At 44.9% G+C, this 27,046-nt stretch overlaps 1 protein-coding gene across 1 annotated transcript; it reads left to right on the top strand.

Moving 5' to 3' along the window:
* Nucleotides 1–339: 339 nt before the first annotated feature.
* Nucleotides 340–14,201, top strand: LOC129342913 (metal transporter CNNM4-like). Its single transcript, XM_054998872.1, has 7 exons — nucleotides 340–1,687; nucleotides 4,717–4,860; nucleotides 5,060–5,194; nucleotides 8,174–8,343; nucleotides 9,290–9,386; nucleotides 12,341–12,507; nucleotides 14,097–14,201. The coding sequence occupies exons 1-7, from the start codon at nucleotides 340–342 to the stop codon at nucleotides 14,199–14,201; spliced, it is 2,166 nt and encodes a 721-aa protein (XP_054854847.1).
* Nucleotides 14,202–27,046: the final 12,845 nt, after the last annotated feature.

Genomic DNA, 27,046 nt, shown 5'->3' on the forward strand with positions numbered 1-27,046 from the left:
TTTTGCTTCCTGGGCCCTAATTTTCAACCTTTTGATAGATATAAAATGTTAAAGAGAAAATGGTTACATGAGGATAACTAACCAGTAGAGGACTATATCACATATCTCCTTCAAGAGAGACATGCAGATGTGAGGTTGCTTAAGCTACCAGAATGTCATGCATGCAAATGTGGTGGTCATGTCTGCATAGGAGGAGGGTTTATGACATCGGTTACCTCAGGCCAGTATTCGCAGCTAGTGACTGCTCGGGGGGAACCATTTACTAAGTGCAGCTCTTGACTGGCAGGGACACATTCCTCATTTTCGTTAACACAGGTACTCGAGTCGAGAGGAAGAGGTATGGCTACAGGGTTCATATCGGCACTAGTAGCCATACCCCTGCTTCTTCTGCCCTTACCACTGGCTGTCAGTGCTGATCCAGTCATCATAGCTATAAGGCTGGAACACAGCACCAAGCCAGATGTCAGAATCTCACAAAAGGGCACCACTGAAGTGGTGGAAGGAAGCACAATTCACCTGCGGGTCTATGGCCAGGGCATTGACTCAAATATTGGGAAGATGATGAACTTTGTGGAGGTTCCTGACAGCGCCAGCAGCCTTAACACCAGCTGCTCTAAAGACAATCAAGACCTGCGTGTGCTACCCTCCATCGCTGATGTACAAAAAACTTCTGTCGTGCTACTCGTAGAAGTCCAGACCTTGCGGAAGGGCAGCAAGTCCAAGATATATATGATGTGTATAAAGGATGGAGCTGGGCAGCTGCGACAACAGCTCCTGTCCGAAGATATGTTAATTAAAGTCGTGGAGGAGGAGACAGTTGTCCTGCCTCTGTGGCTCCACATCTCCTTCATTGCCATCCTTGTGGGACTTTCGGGGGTGTTCAGCGGTCTTAATCTGGGCTTGATGGCACTCAATCCCATGGAGCTGCGTATTGTGCAGAACTGTGGCACAGCAAAAGAGAGGATTTATGCCACCCAGATCGAGCCTGTCCGCCGGAAGGGCAATTATTTGTTGTGCTCTTTGCTGCTGGGCAACGTTTTAGTGAACACCACGCTCACCATCCTGTTTGATTCTCTGGTGAATACCAATTCTATCTCAATTGTGGTCTCCACCCTGGGCATTGTCCTCTTTGGGGAGATAATCCCCCAGGCTGTCTGCTCCCGTCATGGTTTGGCTGTTGGTGCTAACACCATCTTTATCACCAGGTTTGTCATGCTGTTGACATTCCCGCTGTCTTATCCCATCAGCAAAATCCTAGATGGTGTGCTTGGTAAAGAAATCGGCACCGTTTACAATCGAGAGAAGCTGATGGAGATGTTGAAGCTGACCGAGCCCTACAGTGATTTACTGAAGGAGGAGCTGAATATCATCCAGGGTGCCCTGGAGCTGAGGTCAAAGATGGTGGAGCACATCATGACCCCCTTATGCGACTGCTTCTTGTTAAGCATTGATGAAATACTGGACTTCAATACAATGAGCAACATCGTGGAGAACGGCTACACTCGCATCCCCGTCTATAATAAGGAGAGGTCTAATATTGTCGATATATTGTATATCAAGGACCTTATCTTTGTGAATCCAGACAACCGCACCCCACTCAAGACCATTACACAGTCTTACAACCACCCAGTCCAGTTTGTCTTGCCGGATACCAAACTGAATGCTGTTCTTGAAGAATTCAAAACAGGTAAGGAAAGTAAACTAATCTTTTGCTCTATTTGCAAGTTAGCATGGCAGATATAAGTTACATTTCATTAATATGGTGATCTGGGGTTAATATTTAGAGACCCAAACACTGAATTTAAAAAAAAAGAGAACAGAATTTAATAATAAACAAACACCTCACACACAGCAGATACCTCCAACTTCCACAGTGTCTTGGCTATTTGATACAGTTTACCCCAGTTATAACAGTAAACACAATTACTACAGTTACAATGAGGCTTGCCGTTCACCTAGCTGCAGTGGGTAAACCCCACCCTTGCCCTCAAGAAATTGAAGAATGGGTAAAAAAAAAATGACCAGAAAATGGGCTCCTTGGTGACGCTCTATGGTATTTATTACTACAGAGATTAGGGTAAATTCCTAGACCTCACCAGGAAGTAACATCCTCCCCAAACCTCATTCGGCCCAAGCACTGTCCTCAGTGCTGGCATGGCAACCAGGGCTTTTTTTTCAGCAGGAAAGGGGTGGAACAGAGTTCCGGAACCTCTTGAAAATGGTCACATGGCTGGTGGCCCCACCCCCTAATCTCCAGACAGAGGGGAGTTTAGACTGTCCTCCGTGCAGTGGCGCGGAGGGCAATCTAAACTCCCCTCTGTCTGGAGATCAGGGGGCGGGGCCACCAGCCATGTGACCATTTTCTCTGAGGGCAACCCACTGAGTTCCACCACCTCTTTTCCCAGAAAAAAAGCCCTGATGGCAACCATAGTTATATCCAGGGCTTTTTTTCTGGGAAAAGAGGTGGGTGGAACTCAGTGGGTTGCCCTCGGAGAAAATGGTCACATGGCTGGTGGCCCCGCCCCCTGATCTCCAGACAGAGGGGAGTTTAGATTGCCCTCCCCGCCAGCAATCTAAACTCCCCTCTGTCTGGAATCAGGGGGCGGGGCCACCAGCCATGTGACCATTTTCAAGAGGTTCCAGAACTCCGTTCTACTGCGTTCCAGCTGAAAAGAAGCTGGTTATATCTGTCTCATAAACACAGTTTATTTTTCCCTAGCAGGATCCTGCTTGATGCAGCCATCTGGGTATCACAAAGCTATGCTGCTTTCACAAAGATGCCATGTTGACAGGTTACCAGTCTCTCCCGTTTTTCACAGCCCTTCCACCGCACGCGCCTGAGGAGTGTTTCTGCTGACACTCCACTGATCTGACCAGGGCTGTTGTCATCAGTCAGGATCTCAGGAAATAAGTCTGGTTTTCTTCTCACTCCCCTGGTCTCTTCTCCCTTTCAATGTACAGCCACTGCTCTTCTCTTTCCATCATTCAACTCCTACTGTTGTCCCCTTCCAATGTTCCAAAAACCATAGCAACAGTTGCCAGAAGATGCGCACACTGCCCTGATGCCTTCTGTCTGGATGGAACAACCTGCCCTTACCACATTTGCTTTTTAGAAAGCCAGCTTTTTAGAACAGGTAAAAGAGATTGGCCGTCATCCTGAGCAAATGAGAGTGAAAACAGACAATGTTTTAAGAGTGGCTGTGGCAATTCCATAGCACCATTGCTATTTTGAATTTTTAAAAATATCTGTCCATGGGTGACCTATGTGGGGGAAACATACGTAGTTCAGCAAGTTTCTGGCATGGTTCTAGTCAACCTGGGGAAAAGTCAACTGTGGTGAATGTCTGTTGGTTAGCACCAACAACATCATCAATACATCTTGAGTAGTTTTGTTGCTGGCTTTAAGATGCTTTTGATTCTTTCTTTTTTTGGTAATGTGAAAAGGGTATCCATATGTACAAAAACATATATGTGCTTCTTTATTATTTTTTAAAAGATAGCCTGGCTAATGCCCCAAAAAGGGAAGGAGACACCTCCCTGAGGCACCTCCTGAATCACAGACTTTCCTAGTATCTACCACCTCCACAATACGTCCACACAAAAAGACTAAATAAAATCCACAGTACATATTCCTATGGATTCTCCTCACAGTACAGGCTTCAATTGGATTCTCCCATCCAATTGAGTGCCTATGCTGCTCTCTGAAAGTTTTCTTGCTCCCCTTCAAAAGCTGAAATCTTTAATTTCCCTAAAACTTAAATTAAGGCCCAGTTAAGAATATGTAAGGCAGGGGAAAATCCAAGGCCCTAATCCAGCCTCCCTGAAATACCTCACATTTATTTAAATGGTAGATTCCCTCTACTCTTGGAGAAGCCAAAATGCTGAAGGAGTCCCACATGGCAGCCATTTTGTGTTGGTGCCCATTCATTCTGCTCCAAAATTCCCGGAGTGCTCACAGTTTCAACCTTAGTCAGACTAAGATACAAGATAAAATCCTTGCTGAGCCATAAAGCTCCCTAAACTGATGATGATGATAACATTTGATTTATATACCAGAACAACTCTCTCAGGGTGGTCTACAAAGTGTGTTATTATCCTCACAACAATCACCCTGTGAGGTGGATGCAGCTGAGAGAGCTTTGAAAAAGCTGTGACTGACCCAAGGTGACCCGGGTGGCTTCATGCGGAGGAGTGGGGAATCAAACCTGGTTCTCCAGATTAGAGTCATGTTGCTCTTAACCACTACACCAAACTGGGCCAATCATTCTCTCTGTGGGCTTAACCTCCCTCACAGGGTCGTTGTAAGGTTGCAGCCAACAGAAATCAGTTTCCCTGGTGGAAATGGCTTCTTTGGAGGATGGGGGAGACTCTATGGCATTGTCCCTCCCCTCCTAAAGCCTTGCCCTCCTCAAGCTCCACTCCCCAAATCTTCAGGAATTTCCTAACCCAGTGTTGGCAACCTTAAGTGGATGTGAAGATAAAAAGGAGCAGAGAGCCATGTACCCCACCCTGAGCTCATTGGAAGAAAAGAGGGATTCAAATGTGAAAGGTATCTAGCCTAAGAAAGAGCATCAGTATACTGAAGTCAAGATTAAATGAAGGGTCTTATTTACTGAATAAAATGCTTAACATTTCTCCTCTTACTTTGTTTTTTGTAAAAAAACAACAACTGTTGAGACATTTGTTGCCGTAATACCACCCAAATGTGTTCTACAGGCAGATCACACCTGGCTGTTGTCCGAAAGACGAGTATCGAGAGTGGGGGTGACCCCGTTTCTGAGGTGGTGGGTGTGGTGACCTTGGAGGACGTGATTGAAGAGATAATCAACTCAGAGATCCTGGATGAAACAGATATCTACAGTTAGTTCCTTAGTCCTCATTTCTCTAGAAAACTGCTGCACGTGAGTGCTGTGCTTTCTACATTAGGTTTTCATGTGCCGAGATGGCAGTTTGCGTGCAGCTGGATTGGGTTAGGGTGCCATACACTTCCCTCCCAACTATCCTATTCAACATGGTAGAATTTGCAGGGTGGCCTTAAACATGTCTCCTCCTTTCACAGCCGATAACCGCTCAAAGAGACGAGTCAGCAGCCAGAGGAGGAAGGACTTCTCTGCTTTCAAGGGGAGCAGCATTGAAACCAAAATCAGGATCTCTCCTCAGCTACTCTTAGCTGCAAACCGCTTTCTTTCCACAGGTAAGAAAAGTCCTCATGGACTACCTGGACCTTTGGGGAAGGGCTGTCTGGCATGACCGAGACAGCCTGTGTGCCCTATAACACAAGGCAGGTGCCTCACGCTGGGCTGTACAGTATTAACTTGAATACCTATGAAGCATTCTGGCAACTTAATAATAATATTATTAATAACAATAACGGCAACAACAACATTCATTTTATATACTGCCAGGGTTTTTTTTCTAGGAAAAGAGGTGGTTGAACTCTCTATTACCACGTGTGCGCATGATGTCTGCATGCATGCTCCCGGAATTGCGTGATGACGTCACTTCCAGAAGTGATGCTGCTTCGGGAAGTGACACTGCTCCCGGAAGTGATGCCACTCCCAGAAGTGACACCACTTTCCGGAATCCAGCACAATGCATTACAACGAGATAAATGTTAGTAAGCTTGGGAAATTACACTATTATGAGAAAGGGTTTTTTCCCCCCTTTCTGTATCCTCTACAAAAAGTGAAATCTTCCATTCCCTTTCCCAAACATTTATTTCTGTGTAATCATATTTTAAAATATGCAAGAAGGAGGGGGCCTCTAAAAATCCAAAACTCATCTCACAAATCTAAATTCTAACAGATTCCCAATGCCAGCGTAGGAAAAAAATCCAAAATTCTTTCTCAAAATTCCACAGAGTCTGAAATGCCTAATCTAATGAATATTGAGTTATCAAATTTTCAGGAAGGGTTTTGCTTTACTGGAGCAATTCAAAATAAGATACTCAACTTTAGCTACATTAGATTTATACTTCGTTTAAAATGGCTTTTTTTGTTGCCTGTCAACTCTACCTTACTAATGGCTAAGCTGTTGTGACATTGTGAAATGCTCATAAATATTCCAATGTCCCACACAAACAATATTCATAAAAACTTCCTTAACACCCTTATGTCCACTGCAAGTTCAGTGATGTTAATCAGCTGAGGGTGGAGAGAACCATTTGAGTTACAGCTATTAAGACATAAGAACACCTATATGCTGATGAATATATTGATGAAAGCCTTCTGTGACTTGGACACAGCTATCCATTCCTAGCATAAAACTGGAATAACCATAACTGATATTCTAATTAATACAAATAACCATAACTGATATATTTAACTAACAGAACCAATCTGTATTCAAAAGCTGTGGGAACCATAATGATGTCAACTTCAGTCAACAAAAGAATGAAAGCAATACACACACACGCACAGCCCCACCTACCCCCTTGAAAAGAAAGCAGAATGAACTCAAAGCAGCACAGGCACACACACACTCAGCCCCCCCACAGTGAAAATAAAACAAAATGAACTCAAAGCAGCACACAAATACATAGAAACCCCTGAATGAAATGAAAACAGAATGAACTCAAAGCAGTACACATACACAGAAACCCCTGAATGAAATGAAAGCGGAATGAACTCAAAGCAGCACAGGCACACAAACACACACTCAGCCCCCCCACCCCCCAGTGAAAATAAAACAAAATGAACTCAAAGCAGCACACAAATACACAGAAACCCCTGAATGAAATGAAAACAGAATGAACTCAAAGCAGCATGTGCGCCCCCACACACACAGCCCCACCCACCCACTCCCCCAATGAAAATAGAACAGAATGAACTCAAAAGCAGCACACACACACAGTCCCAAGAATGAAAATAGAACAGAATGAACTCAAAGCAGCACACACATACAAGAAACCCCTGAATGAAATGAAAGCAGAATGAACTCAAAGCTGCACACATACACACACAGCCCCACCCACTCCTCCAATGAAAATAAAACAGAATGAACTCAAAGCAGCACACATACGAGAAACCCCTGAATGAAATGAAAGCAGAATGAACTCAAAGCAGCTTAACCTCCTCTGCAGAGCCCGCGGGTCCGAAGGAGGAAGGAATTGTGTGGGCAGATTCCAGAGCTGCTGAAACACCATTACATTCCCCCGCAAAAAAAAGCCCTGTATACAGCCCTTCAGGACAACTTAACACCCACTCAGAGCAGTTTACAAAGTATGTCATTATTATCCCCACAACAATCATCCTGTGAGGTGGGTGAGTCTGAGAGAGCTCTAAGAGAGCTGTTATTGACCCAGGGTCACCCAGCTGGCTGCAAGTGGAGGAGTCAGGAATCAAAACCAGTTCTCCAGATTACAGTCCTGCCGCTTTTAACCACTACACCAAACTAGCTCTTGCAAAGAAACAAATCTCATAGGAAATTTAAAAAGTGAGTGAACTGGGAAGGGAGGCCCTTCACTTGGCACCACCTACTCCTATCTCTGACCACCCCTTCTTTATCCTTCCCCCAATGTGCTCAGGGCAGCAGATGTGTACTTGTTACCCAGGGGAGGAGTACTCCCTTCCATTACCATGTGTAGTTCAGACACAGGTATGCTAGATACAATTCGGTGTCAACAGGCCCCCAGTGACAGAGAACTAGGCACTCAGAACCAGATTTCTGAGCACAGGGAAGAGGCCTTCACTCAACCACCCCCTGAGTCTACCAGCTGCTGGCTAAGCTTTGAACATCTGGCTAGAGATAGTGGCATCCAAATCTGGACCATAAGAGTCAAAAGTGAGGAGAAATGGAGATGATAACCCAAATGGAAGCCTGTTGGAAATACCTGGTTGGGTTCTCCATCCACAACTATTGTGATTGTACTGTAACATGCTTCCCCCTGCCCTGAAACACAATATGTTCTTGGGGCAGTGATTACCCTTTGGAGGACAGAGAATACTGGAAACTTGTGGTATATCAATCTGTGATATTTGCAATATACAAGCCCTGGATGCTACCCTGCTACCCTTGATGGGTGAAGGCAGAGAACCTTTTACTAGGATCTGCCAAAATACTACAAAATAGTCTGCAAACTTTTGAGTCGTCCAGAATATTTCCCTAGGCTGGATCCAAAAAAACAAAAACACAAGGTCTCTCCAACCACCTATGATCTCTCCCTGGCATGCAGAGTTGCCTCAATTCTCTCCTTCCATCATCCCGGAGAAGTTCCTGCAGCGTCTCCTGAAATATCGGGATGTCGTCTGTGAACTGCAGTTTGATGAGGAGAACAAGAAGGCCCCTCAACACTATTTGTACCAGCGGAACACAGCGGCCGATTACTTCATCCTCATCTTGCAGGTAACCCACCCATGCGCTCTACCTATATCAGCAGTGGCACTGGGCACAAAGCTGACACTTTTAGCCATCCTATCCTCTGTGGTACAGCCATACCAGGTACCCACTATTGGGAACCTGCAACATATACTTTGTCCTAGGAGTGGAGCACAAAGCCTTGGCCATAACAGTACTAACTGAATGCAGCGTGAGTGGGTCAAGAGGACTGCTGCAGGGACTGCGGAATTGGGCTCTCTCCTCTGCTTGACCCCACCAGCTACTCCCATCTACTTCTTTTTTCAAGACACAGTTTTGAAGTCAGCTATGTTAATTGTTCAAGTGCCTTAAAACAGCAAGACACTTGATTTCCAGCAGGGTGGGAAGTGTGGGGTAGCGGTTAAGGTGTCAAACTAGGATCTGAGAGTTCCAGGCTTGAATCTCCACTCTTCCATGGAAGCTCACTGGGTGACCAGCCCCTCAGAGAGCCAAGCTACAAGTGATGAATTACACTTGCCTGGCAAGTGAACAGACTTACGTGTATTCCTCTCTGTTCACTTGCCATTCACTTGCGCTCCACTTGATCAAGTGGACAATGGCAAGTGAACAGGGAGGAATACACGTAAGTCTGTTCACTTGCCAGGCAAGTGTAATTCATCACTTGTAGCTTGGCTCTCAGCCTAGCCTTCCTCACAGGGGGTGATTGTGAGGATAACCTGGAGGAGGGAGAATGATGTTCTTGTAAGCCACTTTGGGTCCCCATTGGGGAGAACAGAGGGGTATAAATGATAAACAAACAAACAAAGCAACCCTCTGGTGGCACAAGGAAGGGGGAGAATGGTGAATGTGAGGAGATGGGAAGCATTGCTCAGTGTGCCCACAATGGGAAATCATTCCCACAAGGAAGCCGGTGTGGCCGATCTTTTTTAACCGAGCAGGAATTTGAGATTCTAATGTTGCCTCTGTTTTGCAGGGGAAAGTGGAGGTTGAAGTTGGTCAGGAAAACATGGCATTTGAGAATGGACCCTTTTCCTACTTTGGAGTAATGGCCCTGGGTCAAGCTTCCCCAGGTAAGCGGATTACTTTTTGGTGTCTAGCATGACCCAAGATATCAGGCATCCCGAGGGAAGAAGAAACAACCTCGGAGGCTTTTGTTTGCCCATCTGGGCTGGTCGCGAGAATATTTTTAAGAACAAGGCTGGAGGTTTTTATTCCCTCACTGAGCGAAGTCTGCTGCGGTTTGCATGCTTTTAATGTAAAGTGCAAGGGCTTGCATTAAGGGCATTTAGCTTTGCCCCCAAGGCACCATTTCTCATACTCAGGACTTCCAGGCTTCCTTGCCAGGTGGGTTTGCCTTATTTCCAGAAGGAATTTCAAAGAAACGAATGGGGCAGGGGGAACCCAGGGATTTCCTCTCAATCTACAGCAATGTCAAGAAAACCCATGCCGGGCAAAAATAGCTATATATGTACACAATCATGTGTGTTGTCCAATGTATTACCAACAGAAACATAATATATCTATGCAGGGTTTTTTTCCTGGGAAAATAGGTGGTGGAACTCAGTGGGTTGCCCTCAAAGAAAATGGTCACATGGCTGGTGGCCCTGCCCCCTGATCTCCAGGGCAATCTAAACTCCCCTCTGTCTGGAGATCAGGGGGCGGGGCCACCAGCCATGTGACCATTTTTCAGCAGGAACGCGTTCCACCGCATTCCTGCTTAAAAAAAGCCCTGTATCTACGCATAGTTATTTTCAAAATCAGATGCTTTTACACAACTATGGCACATCTTTCTTTCATGAATATCTTATTTTATTTACTTCATTATATACCCTACCCTGTTTTTTCCTCAATAGAGACTCAAAGCAGCTTACACCACTTTCCTCCATTTCATCTTCAAAACAATCCGGTGAGGTTGGTTAGGCTGAGGGGGTATGACTGGCCCAAAGTCACCAAGCCAGCTTCCATAGCAGAATCAGGGTTCGATTCAAACCTGGGTCTCCCAGAACCTAAACCAGGCACTCTAACCACAACACCATGCTTGTTCTCTAATAATAAACCTTTAACTTTTGAAGCTGTAGCCTGTTTTTTTAATGCCCACCGTAACTTGACCGCAATCTTTATTTTACATTTTATTTTACTTCTTTTATCCCCCAAAGTGGCCTTCTGCTCTTTGCTCCTGAGCCACAGAATTTCAGAGGCAGGATTTCCTTGTAATTGTTTCTGTACTGTCAGGTTCATTTTAGGCTCCTAACGAAATAAAAAAGAATGGCAACAACTTTTCCCCACGCTCACTTGCCCTGAATCAGCATCAATAATGTGACCTCAATCTTTATTTTAAATTTTATTTTCCTTCTTTTATCCCCATTTCAATTTTATCATCACAACAACCCTGTAAGGTAGGTTAGGCTGAGCATGTGTGACTTGCCCAAGGTTACCCAGCTGATTTCCATGGCAAAGAGTAGATTCGAACCTGGGTCTCCTAGATCCCAGCCCAACTCTCTAAATACTACTCCATGCTGGTTCTCACAATATGTACTAATATAAACATGATGTGCATGTTTGCTACAGTGCAAAAGAATTTTTTTTGCTTGTCCCCCCCCCCCTGCATTCCTCATTGCAACCACTTCTCTAAATTCTGTACAAGTGAATAGGTTGATGCCACTGTTTAAGCCAAGTTGCGAGCTGTTCCTTTTCTGATGAATTGCACTTGTAGATAAATCCTTGGGAGAAAAAAAGGAATCTGATAGTAACAGGGAAGAAAACAAGTCTTTAAAAACAGTTGGGGCAGTTACAGGTGATCTTGGGCTGTTGTGAGGACCGGTCTGTGCCCGGTCAGATGAAGTCTGGCGCCATCTAGTGGTTTGATTTGGAGACAGTTTTAGAAACTGTCCGGGCAGCAAGTAAGGATATGAGCCGAAGGCTGTTTCCACACACAGATTTTTCTCCACTTTTTTTTTTTAGAGTATCCACACAACATCATGCTCTAATTGTGCTCCAGTTGTCCTTTCCATGTCCTTGGTATGCCCTTTTCCAAACCTGATTTTCTTCAACCATTGTGAGAATAATAATAATTATAACCAGAGGAGTTAGCCGTGTTAGTCTGTAGTAGCAAAATAGTAAAGAGTCCAGTAGCACCTTTAAGACTCACCAACTTTACTGTAGCATAAGCTTTTGAGAACCACAGTTCTCTTTGTCAGATGCATCTTTACAAGGGGAAAAATCCTTTAAAGTGTTTGGGAATCTAGTTGGCTTTTACCGTGAGTGAATGAATTCACACCCACATGGCGATGATTTTCAGTATTTTTTCCAGTGTTGGCAAGGCACTCACAGTGGCAACGGAGCACCCATGTGAGAGTTTTCCCTGCACTTTCCTTGCCGCAGCTCCACGGCTGCCATGTCCCCCCTGCATGGCCAAAGGGCTATTTTTAAAACAAGTCAGTAAATTACAATTACATATTTTAAGCTATGACACTATGTCTGTTTGCTTTTGTTTCGTGATGCAGGCAGAAAGGCTTAACCCCACCCCACCACTGCCCACTCAAGGAAAAGGCCCCCTGTTTAATAGTCAAAGTCAAAAGAGTTTATTGTCTATAGCCACAGGCCATCACAATTCACCAAACATTGACTAATAAACAATTAAGTCCCTTATCACAGTTTATATAAGTTACTAAAATTAATTAAAACAATACAGTATGCCAAACTATCCCAGGAGTCACGAAACAGCCTCATTCAGTACCACCTTAGATCTTATCCTCTTGGCTGCGAGTGCAAACTGAGAGACTCTATAGGACACATGATTATCAATGTTAGATAACAAAAACACAATCTTCTCGATTTCAGAGTATGTGTTTGTCACTGATAGGATTCTAGCCAAAAATTTAGCTCTGGGTACACTATATAATGGACAATAAAGTAGGTAGTGGGAAAGGTTCTCCACTGTAGGTAACCCACAAATGCAGATGCGATGTGTTTAATAGTCATGTTGTTGCATTCCTGCCTCACTGTGCCCCGTGTGTGCTTTTAGATATTCACAACATGTCTGGCCTGGGCAATCTTAACCGCTTGACTTCGTCGAGTTACCACGAAGTCTACGCTGGCTCCAGCAGCACTGTCCAGATCATGCCCACCTCCAATCTCTACTATGTGGCAGACTTCACACTCCGTGCCCTCTCGGATCTTACATATATCAAGGTGAGGCATAAATGGGCCTGCAGGAGTCCTGGGAAAGAGTCCCTTGGCAAAGCAATGAGTGAGCACTGATGAACAGAGAATTCAGCCCGTTAGTCTCAGGATTGAGTCTCAGAGGTCAGAAATAGATTTACAGTGCCGTCCTAAGAAGATCTTTCCTGGGAGTAAGCCCCATTGATTAAACCCGAGTAGACCAGCAGAGAATGGCTCTCTTAGCTTTAACGCAGACATGACCCAATTCTCATTCTTTACAGTCACATAGCTGTGCGGTTGGGGACTGCTTTCTGCAATTTGTGGTAGGGTATGAGCTTTTGTGAGCCACAGCTCACTTCTTCAGATACCGTTAGAATGTGAGTCCATCTGTCCTTATATCTTGGACAGTGGAGTGATTACAGAAGCCAAATGATAATAGCTGGCGAATGACTGGCTCAAGCCACGCAGAAAGCCCCCATGGCAGAGTGGGGGGTTTGGACCCACGTCTCTGGGTAGTGAACAATCCACTTTTATTGCTGTTGTTAATAAGCACTTTCAGAGTTCAAACTGGTTCACACTCATTATCCTTTAACATTCCTGATCATTGACATGTTAAATAATCCATCACATTTCTACAACTTGGAACACTACATGCTGTGAGCCTTTTATTGGGAAGTGGCACACATGAGGCCTCACAATTAGTTATAAATATTACACAGGAGCACTCTGTGCGATTGTTTTAGTGCACTGGCAAAAATCTGCACATGGTTCGCACTTGGATTTCTGGCAACTGTTCCCCTCTTTAATTTCCCTTTCTGTAAAGCATCTCTAAGAAGCCCTTTAGCCCCATGAACATCTTTGCCTGCCATTCCCTATGTGTGGACCATCCCATCTACCCCTCCAAGAGACCTTAACTTAAAGAGTTAATTTCCTCTTTTAAAGAGCCATTTTTGTTTCCACCCTGAGTTCTAGAGTGAGAGGCTGCAGACCCCTGGCATAGAGTTTTGTCGGGGAGGGGGGTGGGAGGCCAACCCAAGCATCATTCTGTGATCATCCAACAGCCATCAGACAGGTGCCATTGCTGCAGCTGCTCTTTCTGTTATACATTTTGCATCTGGACTAGAGACCACAGGGTGCCTTTCATGAAGCAACGTTTAGCCAGGGAAGTGAAGATTTGGAGGCAGCGGGGGGTGGGGAATCCTAACTAGTTGGTAATCCACACTTTTTTCCTCAGCCAGGCACACCGGTGCTTATGTTTCTAGAGTGCCTGCACCATGTTTCTGCCTGTGCCAACCCTTCCAAAAGTTAGCCATTTAACGTTTGTTTGTTTTTTTTAAAAAAATACTTATTCAGAGCCAAGCTACAAGTGACGCCTGACACAGGTTGGACACTTGTCAGCTTCCCTCAAGTTTTGATGGGAAATGTAGGCATCCTGGTCTTGCAGCTGTAATGGAGCGCCAAGCTGTAAAACCAGGACGCCTACATTTCCCATCAAAACTAGAGGGAAGCTGACAAGCGTCCAACCTGTGTCAGGTGTCACTTGTCGCTTGGCTCTCAGTCTCTGATTGCTCCTACCGTGGCAGTGCATGGCATCTCTCCCCTCTTATTCTTTAATGCAGATCACGCGGAATCAGTATCAGCACTGCCTGTTGGCCTCGTATATGGAGAGCAGCCGCAACCTTTTTCCTGCAGAAAATGTGCAGCCTAAACTCAGCAGGAGCTAAACTTCAGCTTCTTTGGTGGCCTGCCCCAGCCTGCCCCAGTTTTTTCCTGGACAATGAAGAAGGCGGGAGATGTGCTCAACGGGATAGACAGTCTTGAGTCACTCCAGTGGATCACAGGGACCATCTCATGCCAAAACCCCGGACAGCTGATCCATGAACCTGCGCCTCCCTGTTTTCACTTGGGTTACCTTAATCAACAACCCACCTCAAGACAAGAAATAGATTATATGAAATTGGGCCTATTGGGCTTTGGTTGCCTGCCTCTGTCTTTCTGCTCTCCCCCTCAACTTCACTCTCTCAACAAAAGGCACAGGAGTCGTGTTCATTTCAATGGAACTTTTGCAAGGGGTCTTTCCAGAGCATTTTGCCTAAAGGAGGGAGCAAAAAGGTCCCACCTGCTGTTGGGGAAGAAAAAAGGTGCTAATTTGACGAAGTGTTTCGATGGCTTTTCATCAGAAGCGTAAAAACAATCTACTACCAACACATCTGTTTCTGTGTTTTGTCTTCTTTATTCACTCAACCGTTTGTTAGGAAAAGGAGGTGTTTTGGTTTTCTTTTTTCTTTCAGTCTTGCACTTCCTCTCCCAATGAAAATATGATCCTTCCTCAGTGCACTGTGGGGTTTATATTTTGTGTCCGGATAATAAAAGGCAAATTTCATATAATCCCTTTCGGTTCCTTTTTTGCAGATGTGCATGGGTGTGACGCTAACAGTACATGAAACCGCCATTCCCAGAGTCAGGCGGAACCCTTGGCCTAACAGGATCCTTGTTACTGAATCTGACCGGCAGTGGCTCTTCAGGGTCTCTGGTGGAGTTCTTTCATGTCACCTGCTGCCTGATCCTATTTGCTGGAAATACTCGGGCCTGGATCCAGATGAGATAGTTCTACGGGCAAAGGATTTCTGCCCTTGTGATTTTACAGCCTCCCCCTCCCCCCACTTCCTGTGGCAGTAGACTTTGGGGGAGCATTTCAGGCTGCTACAGGAAGGGGTGGGATGGTGCTCTGTGAGCAGAAACCCTTGCACCACCAGAAACAGCTAGCTTGCATCCAAGCCCAAGAAGTGAGCCTCCACGTAAAGCAGAGCCTCAGTCACTGAGCCGTGAGGCAAAGATCCACAGGGTTGTAAAAGGTAAATTATGTAGGTGCCTGTAATTTGGACTGGGGCCATATAGGCGGGAAAGAGGGGATTCACCTTTCAAGCTCTGCTCAGTTTCCCTAAATGAAAATTTTCTCTCCATGTGTTTATTATTGGGAGGTTTGGGGGTGGGGGGAGGCTCTTAATGGACAAATCATTTGTTTCCCTTCTAATGAAATCCTAAGCAGAGTTACGCCGGTCTAAGCCTATTGAAATCAATGGGCTTAGACAGGAGTAACTCTGCTTAGGATTTCACTGTAAGTCTAGGGAATTTCTGTTGTTCAGAAATATTCCATAGACGGTCAGTCCTGGGAGTAACATATTGGTTGCGAAGTAAATTGTAACAGGAGTAAAAAAAGGATATGGGCGGTTGAATCAACCTGATCCGTACAATGGATACAATAGCGCTTCTCAGGGGGGATTTTACTAAAACAGCCCTTCATCTCAGCAGAAGGTAATGCATTGCATCTGAGTAACGTAAAAGAACGCCGATATTGTGGAATTGTTAAGTAGAGAAAATATTTAGCTGGTTCAAACGTTTTCTGATAAGGCAGGTGAAAATAAATTGGGGAGCATTTCCGATCAGCTCTGGATTTTCATGTAGCCCAGTCTTTTTTTTAAGTAATCGGTTTCTTACATCTTGCAAGGATTTTTTTTTAGTGAAACCCTATGAATCAAGCTTGGCTTTATTATAGCAAGCTTTGAGTCGATTGGGCTAACCCAGGTTTTGAACCAAGAATCGGCTATGACCAGTGGCAGTAGAATTTGGTTTTCAGTTTGCTGATCCCGATGTTTGTCTTTCTGTGTGGTCCAAAACTGAACGCTGGTCAGAGTTGCCAACAGGCTGGAGAAAAATGCCCTGGCTCTTGAACAGAGGCTTAATGTGTGGAAATGGGCAGCGAATGCTTTTCGTGGCATGGATGTCAATAACATCACCTGGTAAACAATGTCTCAGTCGGCCTCTGTTAAATGGACAGGAACTTTTTTTCTCTAGGCCTGTTGGCGGCCCTAATTGTGGCTACAGATTAATTTGCTTTACTTTTCAGAGACTGGCAGAGCTCTGGGATCTTCATCTCTTCTGTTTGTATCAAAGAAAGAAGAACTGATATTTGAAGCCTAAAACTGGCAACTGAAACTGCCCGGAATTTTACAATCTATTGAAATGCTTAGGATTTCCTGAAATATTATCTGAAAAATATTCTCACATGGGATGCAAAAATATTCTCACATGGGATGCAACAGATCAATCCCACTACATACAGAGTTGCATGAAATATATTCTAAACAACCTTTAAAATAACCCTAATTCTCCTCAGCAGAACAGAAAGTCTTCTTGTACCCATAGTCATCCACAAGGGGGCACTCTAGGCTTCCCTGAAAGGAAAAATAATCTGTGAAGGATCATCATATATTCACTTTAGTGCTCATGGGAATTTTAAAAAGAAAAGTAAAAAACAAAGTGTAAGGCTCCAGATCCACCTCCACCGCAGCAAAAACCACACCAGTTCAAGAACATTTAAAATTTTAAATCTTTCTTGGCAGGCCCCTGCTGCGGGGCCTTGGGAGGGCTGTGCTGCCACACCGGGCCTCCCTGTCACCTCTGCAGCCCCTCAGAAGCCTGGCGCAGGCGTAGGGTTGCCAGATCCCCTTACCTCTTTGGGCCCAATCAGGCCATTGTGGAGCGCGGGCGTGCTGCCGAGGCAGCGCGACTGGCCCTGAAGGGAGTGGGCCAAGTCAAGCCTGACTCAGGCTGAATCAGATCCGTTTCAGGACAAATCAGGCCGCTGCTGGGGTGGCGCAAGGGGCCCTGGAGAGCTCCTGCACTACACAGCGGCCCGATTGGGTGTGAAATGGTCCCGATTCAGCCTGCTGTGGAGTCCAGGAGCACTGTTGGGGCAGCGCAATGGGCCCTGGAGCATTCCTGTGGTCCACAGTGGGCCAAATTGGGCCTGATTCCGACCGCAGTGGAGCCCAGGAGTGGTGTGGGGGCACTGCTGTGGCACTGCAATGGGCCCTGGAGCACTCCTGAGCTTTGCAGTGGGCCAAATCAGGCCATTGTGGAGCCTGGGAGTACTGCTGGGGCAGCGCAAGCAGCCTTGGAGCGTGCCTGTGCTCTGCAGCGGCCCGAGTCAGTCACGATTCAGGCCACTGCAGAGCCTGGGAGTGTTGTTGGGGTGGTGCAAGGGGCCCTGGAGCGCTCCTGCGGAACCAGGATTCATGTCCCAGGAGGTGCCTTCCTCTGCCTTTTCTCTTGCCAGCCAGATAATCTGGGGCAAGGGTTAGGGTTCCCAGGTGCCCGCTGGTGGCAGGCAAACTCCCAGGGATTTACCCCCTCGTCTGCTGATCGCCCACCCGGTGCGGCAATGTCACCTCCATAAGTGATGTTGTCGCACCAGCCGCAGGAGTGTCCCCGTGTTCCATTTGGGGCCAATTTAGGCTTCAAACTGGCTGAATCAGAGCTGTGAGGAGCGCGGGAGTGCTCCTGCAGCTGGCATGATGACATCACTTGCGGAAGTGATGTCACTGTACACCCTGTGTGATGATGTCACTTCTGGAAGTGACATCATTACGCTGACACCGGAACATCCATGCACAAATATTGAAACTGGCACTGCGATAGGTAAATGCCAGATATAAACCCTCCCTCCAGGAAGATAGAGGGACCTGGCTACCCTATTGAGGGTAGAGGGTGGGAGCAGGGGAGTGCGGGGAGGCCATGTTGCCGAGGACTCACCTTTTATCCCCACGGAGGGGTGTGTGAGTGGGCCTGCACGGGGATAAAAAGTGCATAGTCGCCAGTGGTATGCTGTGACAACTATTGTAATATCCAATGCCCTGACCTGGATGGTCCAGGCAGCCTGATCTTGTCAGATCTCAGAAGCTAAGCAGGGTTAGCCATGGTCAATATTTGGATGGGAGACCACCAAGGACAGCCAGGCAAGTGCAAACCTCTTCTGAATGTCTCTTGCCTTGAAAACCCCAGCAGTAGTTGCCATAAGTCCATTGTGACTTGACAGCAAACACACACACAGCATCCAATGGCAGCAGCCAGTGTGACTTAAGATTTCACCTGGCTGCCTGACCAGTTGATCCACAACCACTGTCCCCCTATATCTTCCCCTCTTCCTCCCTTCTTCTTTCTCTCTCCTTCTTGCTTATATGAGAGAAGACTAAAAGTTGCTATGTGCATTCACAGAAATCAATAGCCCAATCTTACCCATTTTAAAACAGCTGCTAGCTTGTTTCCAAGTTTGATTGGAAACTTGACACTCCTTCACTGCCTGGACCACATATCTGAAGGACCATCTCTCCTCACAGGTCCCTCAGGTTGCCACTTTCTAGTTCCCCCTATTGAGTAGTCCTTAAGATTAAGCATCTTTTCCACATAATTTCATTTCACCGTTTTCAGATTTGTTTATTTCTCTTGACATCAGCTAGTGCCCCTTCCTTCTCTATAGGGCTTCCCACCTTGTGGAATAAGAGCCCCGTGGCGCAGAGTGGTAAGCTGCAGTATTGCAGTCCAAGCTCTGCTCACGACCTGAGTTCGACCCTGGCGGAAGCTGGGTTCAGGTAGCCGGCTCAAGGTTGACTCAGCCTTCCATCCTTCCAAGGTCGGTAAAATGAGTACCCAGTTTCCTGGGGGTAAAGTGTAGATGACTGGGAAGGCAATGGCAAACCACCCCATAACAAAAAAAAGTCTGACAATAAAACGTTATGATGCGATGTTTCCCCATGGGTTAGTAATGACTTGGTGCTTGCACAGGGGACTACCTACTACCCTGTGGAATAGGCTCCTAGGGAAGTTTTTAGGACTAATTTATTTGCAATGGATTTTAATTGGGTGTTAGTAGCAGGCATTTTCTTGCAGAGGGAAGAAAATGGGGTTTTATCGTATTTTGTGTGCTTTTAATGTCTGGAATTTTAAGCTGCCTGGAGCCACAAGATAAAGTTAAGGTCTGAATATTTTAATAAATTAATCAAAGAAATAATTTATTTTTAGGAGCATCTTTTCCTTCACATAATTTTATACCACCCAGATTTCAGATTTGTTTATTTTTCTCTCTTTTTTATGAATCATAACACAACATTAAAATACATCTGATTTAAAAGGTCTCACCATAACTGTAAGAGGGATCTTTCTTCTCAGAAGTTATCATCCATATACAGCTGATGATAGGAACTTTAACTATCCGCTTCAGAACTACACCGAAGCCCCGTTCACATATACAACCAGTGGAATGTGTGGTGTTGCTGCAAGACCTGACATATCTCAGTCTCCCATCAGGAGCTTTCTGCTGGCTGGCAAACTTTTCCACAAGGGAAGAAAACAACCAGAAAATAACACGCCTATGCAATTAGACTGACCCACAAGGTCACAATATTTACATATGACATGGTGAGGCTGTGTACAATGGCACTGTGTGTGTGAGAGAGACACCAAGAGAGAGTGCACTGACACTTGTACGAGCTTGGATAAATCCACAGAGCTACACCAAGGACAACATTTGGTCTCTGATGCACAATGTAGTCCCAGAATACCAGGAGCAAAAAAAAAGCAGGATTTTAGTGCTTAAGATTGCAGAGAAATACTTACAAGTGTTACAAGCAGGGCTCATTTCGAGGGGGAACGCACAGGAACGCAGTTCTTTTTTTTTTTTTGAAAATTTTTTTATTGGGTTAGAGCATTATTATTTTTACATTACAATCAATTTTCCCCTAATTTTTCGTTTCTAACCCCCTCCCTTTCCCCCCCTTTTGTTGACTTCCAACAGCTTTCCCACCCTCTGTCCCTTTTCCCTTACTTCTATAAAATTCATCTGTCTAAAACAAATATACATTCTCCATTATATTAAGCAGTACATCTTTAACTCCTTTACTTATTATACACCCAAACCGTACGTCTTTAGATAACCAATTTATCCCATTTTCCAGTTTTGAATATTTCTATATATCATAAACCTATACATCGTAAACCATAAAAATTTCCCACATTTAAATCAAACAATTTGATTTATTCTCTATATATTACTCATTTCATCTTTTTATGGTAATTCTATCTAACTTATCACATAATCAATCAATTTAACTCTTCTATGCATTCAGTTTGGTGCATATAAATCTTATCAGAGAAAGAAAATATTGTTAGTTACTCAATCCTCATGTTTAAACCTTATCGTTAATTATTCTCTATCAGTATTCTATCACTTAATCTTTACATATCTATATATATCTCGATCAATTAATCTAACTGCTTATAAATTCACATTTCTCTTCCTCCCCCGGTAAAGTCACCCCTCTCTTTTATACTTTTATTATACTTCAGTAGTTCTCAAACTGCCACAGTTTTCCTCCCACCTCCCATTTCTTCTCCAGATATTGTTTCAGCTTCTCCCAGTCTGTGTTAAACTGCCCTGAGTCCAGATCTCTCAGTTTTCTTGTCATCTTGTCCATTTCAGCCATGTACAGCAATTTGTAGATCCAATCTTCAATAGTTGGCACTTCTTGTACTTTCCATTTCTGCGCATACAAAAGTCTAGCTGCTGCAGTCATATAAAATATCATCGTCCTATGATGGGCTGGAATTCCCTCCATTCCCAAGTTTAGCAGCAGGAGTTCTGGGTTCTTATTTATTTGAAACTGTAAAATTTCACTCATTTCTCTTATTATTTCCCCCCAGAACTGCCTAGCTACCTCACACGACCACCACATATGATAGAGGGAGCCCTCATGTTTCTTACATTTCCAGCATTTGTTAGATGTATTCAAATTCCCTAGCGCAATCTTCTTTGGTGTCATGTACCAACGATAGATCATTTTGAAAATGTTCTCTTTAATATTAATACATGTCGTTGTCTTCATTGTAGTTTTCCACAAGTATTCCCATGCCTCCATTGTTATTTCTTTATTAAAGTTTATAGCCCATTTCACCATCTGTGTTTTAACTATCTCATCCTCAGTATACCATTTCAACAGTACTTGATATACCTTGGATATTCTTTTCTTGTCTTCTTTAAGAAGGGTCTGCTCTAGTTCCGAGTTCTCTGTTCGTATGCCCCCTTTTGCAAAGTCCGAGTTGTATAAGTCTCTAATCTGTCTATACTGAAACCAATCATAGTTAGGTGATAGTTCCTCTTGCGTCTTTATTCTAAGTTTAGATACTTCAATCTTAGTTATTTCTTTGTACGTTAAACATTGTTGTTCATTATCCACAGCTCTCGGATCTATCACCTCATATGGAACCACCCACAAGGGGGTTCCTTCTTGTAGGTAAGTTCTGTACTTCTTCCAGATTGTATATAGACTTCTCCTTACAAAATGATGCAGGAACATCGAGTTGACCTTTACTTTGTCATGCCATAGGTATGCGTGCCATCCAAAAATTTTTTTATATCCCTCTAGGGCTAATAGTTTCTTATTCTTTAATGTCATCCAGTCTTTTAGCCAAACTAGGCAGATTGCATCATGGTAAAGTCTCAGATTGGGCAGTTGCATTCCGCCTCTCTCCTTTGCATCTTGTAGAACTTTTACTTTCACTCGAGGCTTCTTGCCTGCCCAAACAAAATCTGATATTTTCCTCTGCCATTTTTCAAATTGTTTAGAGTCTCTGATGATTGGTATTGTCTGTAACAAAAACATTACTCTTGGTAACACGTTCATCTTAACTGCTGCAATCCTGCCCAACCATGACAAATTCAGTCTATTCCACTTGATCAAGTCTCTCTCTATCTGAGTCCATAATTTTTCATAATTATTCTTGAACAAATCTATATTTTTTGCAGTCAGCTCAACTCCCAAATATTTCACTTTACTAGTTACTTCACAGTCCGTTGTTTCCATTAACAATTGTTGTTTCTGCTTAGTCATGTTTTTACATAGTATCTTTGACTTCTTTTTGTTAATGAAGAAACCTGCCAAATCACCAAACTCCTTGATCTTATCTATCACTTTTGGCATGTTCTCCAATGGATCTTCTACAATTAACATTATGTCATCTGCAAATGCTCTAACCTTGTATGAATAGTCCTTTATTTTTATTCCTCGTATTTCCTCATCTTGTCGTATTTGTATCATCAGAATCTCCAATACTAAAATGAACAACAATGGAGATAACGGGCAACCTTGTCTTGTTCCTTTACTAATCGTCAATTTCTTGGTCAATTCATCATTCACTACAATTGCTGCAGTCTGGTCTCTATAAATTTCTTTAATTGCTCTGATGAATCTTTCTCCCAATTGTAGCTTTTCCATAGTGGCAAACAAAAAGTCCCAGTTTAAACGCAGTTCTGGCAGTTCCCCAAAGAGGTCAAATGTCAGGTGCCCCTGCCCACCTGACTCTCGGCCATTTTGGGCCCATTTCAGCCTGGATTGAGGCCGAAGCGGCCCAGATCGGGCCTCTGATGGGTGGTGGATCACTCTCCCACTCAGCAGCGGCCCGATCCTGACCATTTTGGGCCCCTTTTCAGCCATTTTCAACCCCTTTTTGCCGTTTTTGGTCCCAATTTCTGCCCTGAATGGCCAGGATTGAGTCCAAAACAGCCAGGACAGGTGATGTCAGGGGGTGTGGCATATGCAAATTAGTTATGCCAATGACACACTTCCAGTGATGGCAAGGAGCATGGCATATGTTAATGAGTTATGCTAATGAGCTATGATAACACATTCCTCCAGCTCTTTTTCTACGAAATGATCCCTGGTTACAAGTGTTATAACTGTTGCAGGTTGTTTGGCTTCCATTTTTTCAGTGCCTTCTCTGGGAACACACTTTTCTGCAGTCCCCAAAAAGGCACCAAAAAAACAGAAGTCAAACAGCCTGCAACCATTTTGAAAACAGAGACATCTGGAATGAAGGGGGAAAACCGCCAACATTCAGTGAATGGGCCATCCCTTTAAGAACGTGTGGAAACGGCCTTGCTGTCCCCTATTCTGCAGTTATACTCTTTGCTTTCTTTAGAAGCTGTAAAGCTTTGCGACTTAAGAAAAAATCATAATTGGCTTTTTGAAAAAGATGCTCTCCATGATATTGATATGGCTCAACAATTTAAATTCTCTCTGTGGCATCCTCGGATTAAGAAAAACAAATTCTTCTCTCATTATTTAGCTGACCTTTCTTACGTTACATTAAGAAAGGCATTTCCTAATGCTCGCTTCCAAACGATGCTATCTGAGTACTTACAGGGCAGATTTAAAAAAATACTTGTGGAAGAACATCTCTGCCCCTGTGTCTTAATCAGGTGGAAGATATTGTACATTTTTTATTGCCTGATGCTATCCCTTTTGTTATCCTCAGAATAGCTACTTTTATTTTTTTATCAATAAATATGAGGAAGAAATTAATAACTGTTAATCCTGTAAAATGGTGTGCAGGACTGCTGTTATGGTTCCCAACACTGCCTCAGCAAATGCTGGGAGATTTTGAGGGAAGTGCCTGGGGTGGGTGGAGTTTGGGGGGAGGATGTGATACCACTTCTTTACCATAGAGACTAGGGGGAACTCCTAGAGCATCACTATATGGAGCCCATTTTTTCCTCCCACTCCTTAATTCCTCAGTGATGGGAAATAGGGGTTGGGCACTAGTAATTCCCCCTAGGGAGATAAATGGGAGGCTGAGCTGCTGTAGCATAGTGGTTAAGTGGCTGGGCTGTGAGTCAGCAGTCTCCTGATTCGACTCCCATGACGGCTGCGAGCTCAGCAGGTGGCCTTCGGTAAGCCACTCCTCTCAGCCCCAGCTGTATTGTGGGGGTAATAACAACACTGACTTTGTTTACTGCTCTGAGTTGGGTACTAATCTGTCTAGAAGGGCAGTATATAAGCACACTGTTGTTGCTGTTACTAACTACAGTGTACATGGAGAAGGATCTTCAACCTCTCTCCCTGTATGATTTCCCCAACCTGTCATGGTCCTAGTGGTGTAGCCTTTTGGGGAAACTTGCATGTATTCTAGGGTTGCCCACATAGCTCCCCTTGTCTGACTGTTTCTGGTTGGGATAATGGTGCAGAGATGAAGGCGGAATCCCCTTCTCCATGCATGCTACAATCCTGTTTTGAATTGGGCACCAGGCACATGGGAACTTTGGAGAACCTGAAACTCATGTCTGACGGTCCCATCTGACACAGACCCAGCCCGTGCCCTCCTTAATGTGTGAATTGAATCAGGCCCCCTGATTCTTAGACTTGGATCAAGTGGTAGTAACTCACTGTGACATGTTCTCAAGGCCTTGGCCAGCAAAGTTCCTCACATTCAGCAGCACTGTCTGTGCTCTATCAAATTACTGTCGCTTGGATGACTGAGTTATTTCAGCTGGAGGATGAGAATAAGTTATTGCAGGAGCCCATTTGACACCCTCAGTGTCTGGCCCTTGCCCCCCCCTGGCTTGAGAAAACTAGCCAGTCAGGTCAGATGCAAGAGGTCATCAGGGCTTTTTTTCAGCGGGAACGTGGTAGAATAGAGTTCCGGAACCTCTTGAAAATGGTCACATGGCCGGTGGCCACGCCCCCTGATTTCCAGACAGAGGAGAGCAATCTAAACTCTCCTCTGGAGATCAGGGGGTAGGGCCACCGGCCATGTGACCATTTTTGCCGAGGGCAATTTAAACTTTAAAAAATCCCCCCTTGTTCCAGCTGACCCAAAGTGATGTCATTGTGCGGTCTTGAGTTCCACCACCTCTTTTCCTAGAAAAAAAGCCCTGTATGCCAGGGATTGGAGCTGATGCATCCAAAACAGATGCTCTACCTCTGAGCCACAGCCCCTCCTCGATGCACAAGCCTGTCAAATGTTCAATTTATTCTATCTTGAGTGCCTGCCAATGGTTCAGTTGCTTAAGCTCACTCCAGTGACAGTGAGGGGAAAAACTGGAGTGGGTGGGTGATGTCACATCCCGGTGATCACCATCACGGTCTCAAAGATGCATCCCAACAGCTCCTGGGGATCGGGGGAGAGGGCAGGCAGGCATAGCAACCCTAGTCTCAGATTCTATTCCTTGCTCTTCTTCCAAGTATCATTTACCGTTTATGGCCGTTTTCACACTGCTTACCGGCCATGGAACATTGTGCCAAGCTCCTGGAACGACACTGTCTTCCTGGTGCGATTTCGCGCGAGAATTGCAGTTCTCATGCAAAATCGCACCAGGAAGACACTGTCGTTCCAGGAGCTTGCCGCAATGTTCTGTGGCCGGTAAGCAGTGTGAAAATGGGCCTATGTCTTGTCTCTCAACCCAACAGTTTATAGGACCCAATAAAATAACAAGAGTGCAGTAAGACCCTAGCCAAGCACATAGCAAGCAAAGTAGCCATATTGAAACAAAACCAGTAAAGAACAACCATGGCTCTGTAGGGGCGCACCTGCTGTGCAAGCAGAAGGCACCGTGCTGCTCTCTCTTCCGGTGAGATATTTATGACCTCCAGGGCTTTTTTTCTGGGAAAAGCAATGGGTTGCCCTCAGAGAACATGGTCATGTGGCCCCGCCCCCTGATCTTCAGACAGAGGGGAGTTGAGATTGCCCTCTGCGGTGCTCGGCGATGCAGAGGGCAATCTCCTCTGTCTGGAGATCAGGGGGCGGGGCCACCAGCCATGTGACCATTTTCAAGAGGTTTCAGAACTCCGTTCCCCCGCGTTCCCCCTGAAAAAAAGCCCTGCTGGCATATATCCTGAAAATGTTCTCAGGGAGCCGGTGCTGAGAAAAGACTGTTCTCCTCCTGAAATCCTAGAGAGTTGCTGCGACTCTGAGTAGACAACACCAAGAGCGATGGATCAAGGGTCTGACTCAGTAGCAAGTGGCTTCATTGTAATTTTATGGCCACGCCCAGCATCCGCAATGTCTGGTTGCAGAATCTGGGGTGGCTGGGTTTCATAGAATTTAAGCCACAGCTCTGAAGTAGTCAGCACAGAGAAACCCTGAATGTCTCTTGTTTCAAGGTGCTGGTAAATGTGGGTTGCCAACTTTTGTTCCCATCACCTGCTCTTGTGCCTGCAGTAGAAGTTTAGTCTGTGGGTGATGAAACTTCCCTTCATGTTACTTGCAGATCTCTGCAGACCAAGTTACTACAGAAGCAGGTTGGGCCGGGACTATTTCCCCTCCACTCAGTTGACAACTAATTGAAAGTAAACTGAAGTTGCTTCTACATGGGTGTTTTGGTTCAGTTTGGGCTTGAAAATGCAGCAGATATTTTCCAAGTTTCTACACTATGGTGCTTTTGTGCACCTTCCAGCTTTCCCCTGGCTTTGCTGTGATCTTTCCTTAATCTGCTTTGCAATGACTTCTTTGGAAAGATTGCAATCCAAAGGTGCAGGATGCAGTGTGAGTACTGGAAAATGTAGATTATTTTTCTGTGGCCACCTACATCTGTGCCATTTTCTCCGACTCTGGCAGCCACCATTTCCCACCCCTGGGATGTGTTGTGTAGTCATCTTCTTCAATCTGTAATTGACATATCACTATAGCATTATAACACTATAGAAATAGCTCTATGGTGGTATGAGAGGGGGCAACATTGGCCATGGGGGTGAGGGCAAACCCTCCATGCGGATGCTCTGTTGCTAGTGCAGCTGTCTCTGAATTTGCAGCTCCAATAAGAGCAAGCAGCCTGAGCTCAGGAAGGAACTTTTATCCGTAAAATTACCTTTCAGCTTTGCTTTGGGATTGGAGTGGGAAAAATTCCTATGCAGGATCCATGAGGTTGACACTGATAGGGCCTGGGCAACAAGAGATGTTG

Source organism: Eublepharis macularius, chromosome 15, assembly GCF_028583425.1.
Source record: "Eublepharis macularius isolate TG4126 chromosome 15, MPM_Emac_v1.0, whole genome shotgun sequence".
NCBI lineage: Eukaryota > Metazoa > Chordata > Lepidosauria > Squamata > Eublepharidae > Eublepharis > Eublepharis macularius.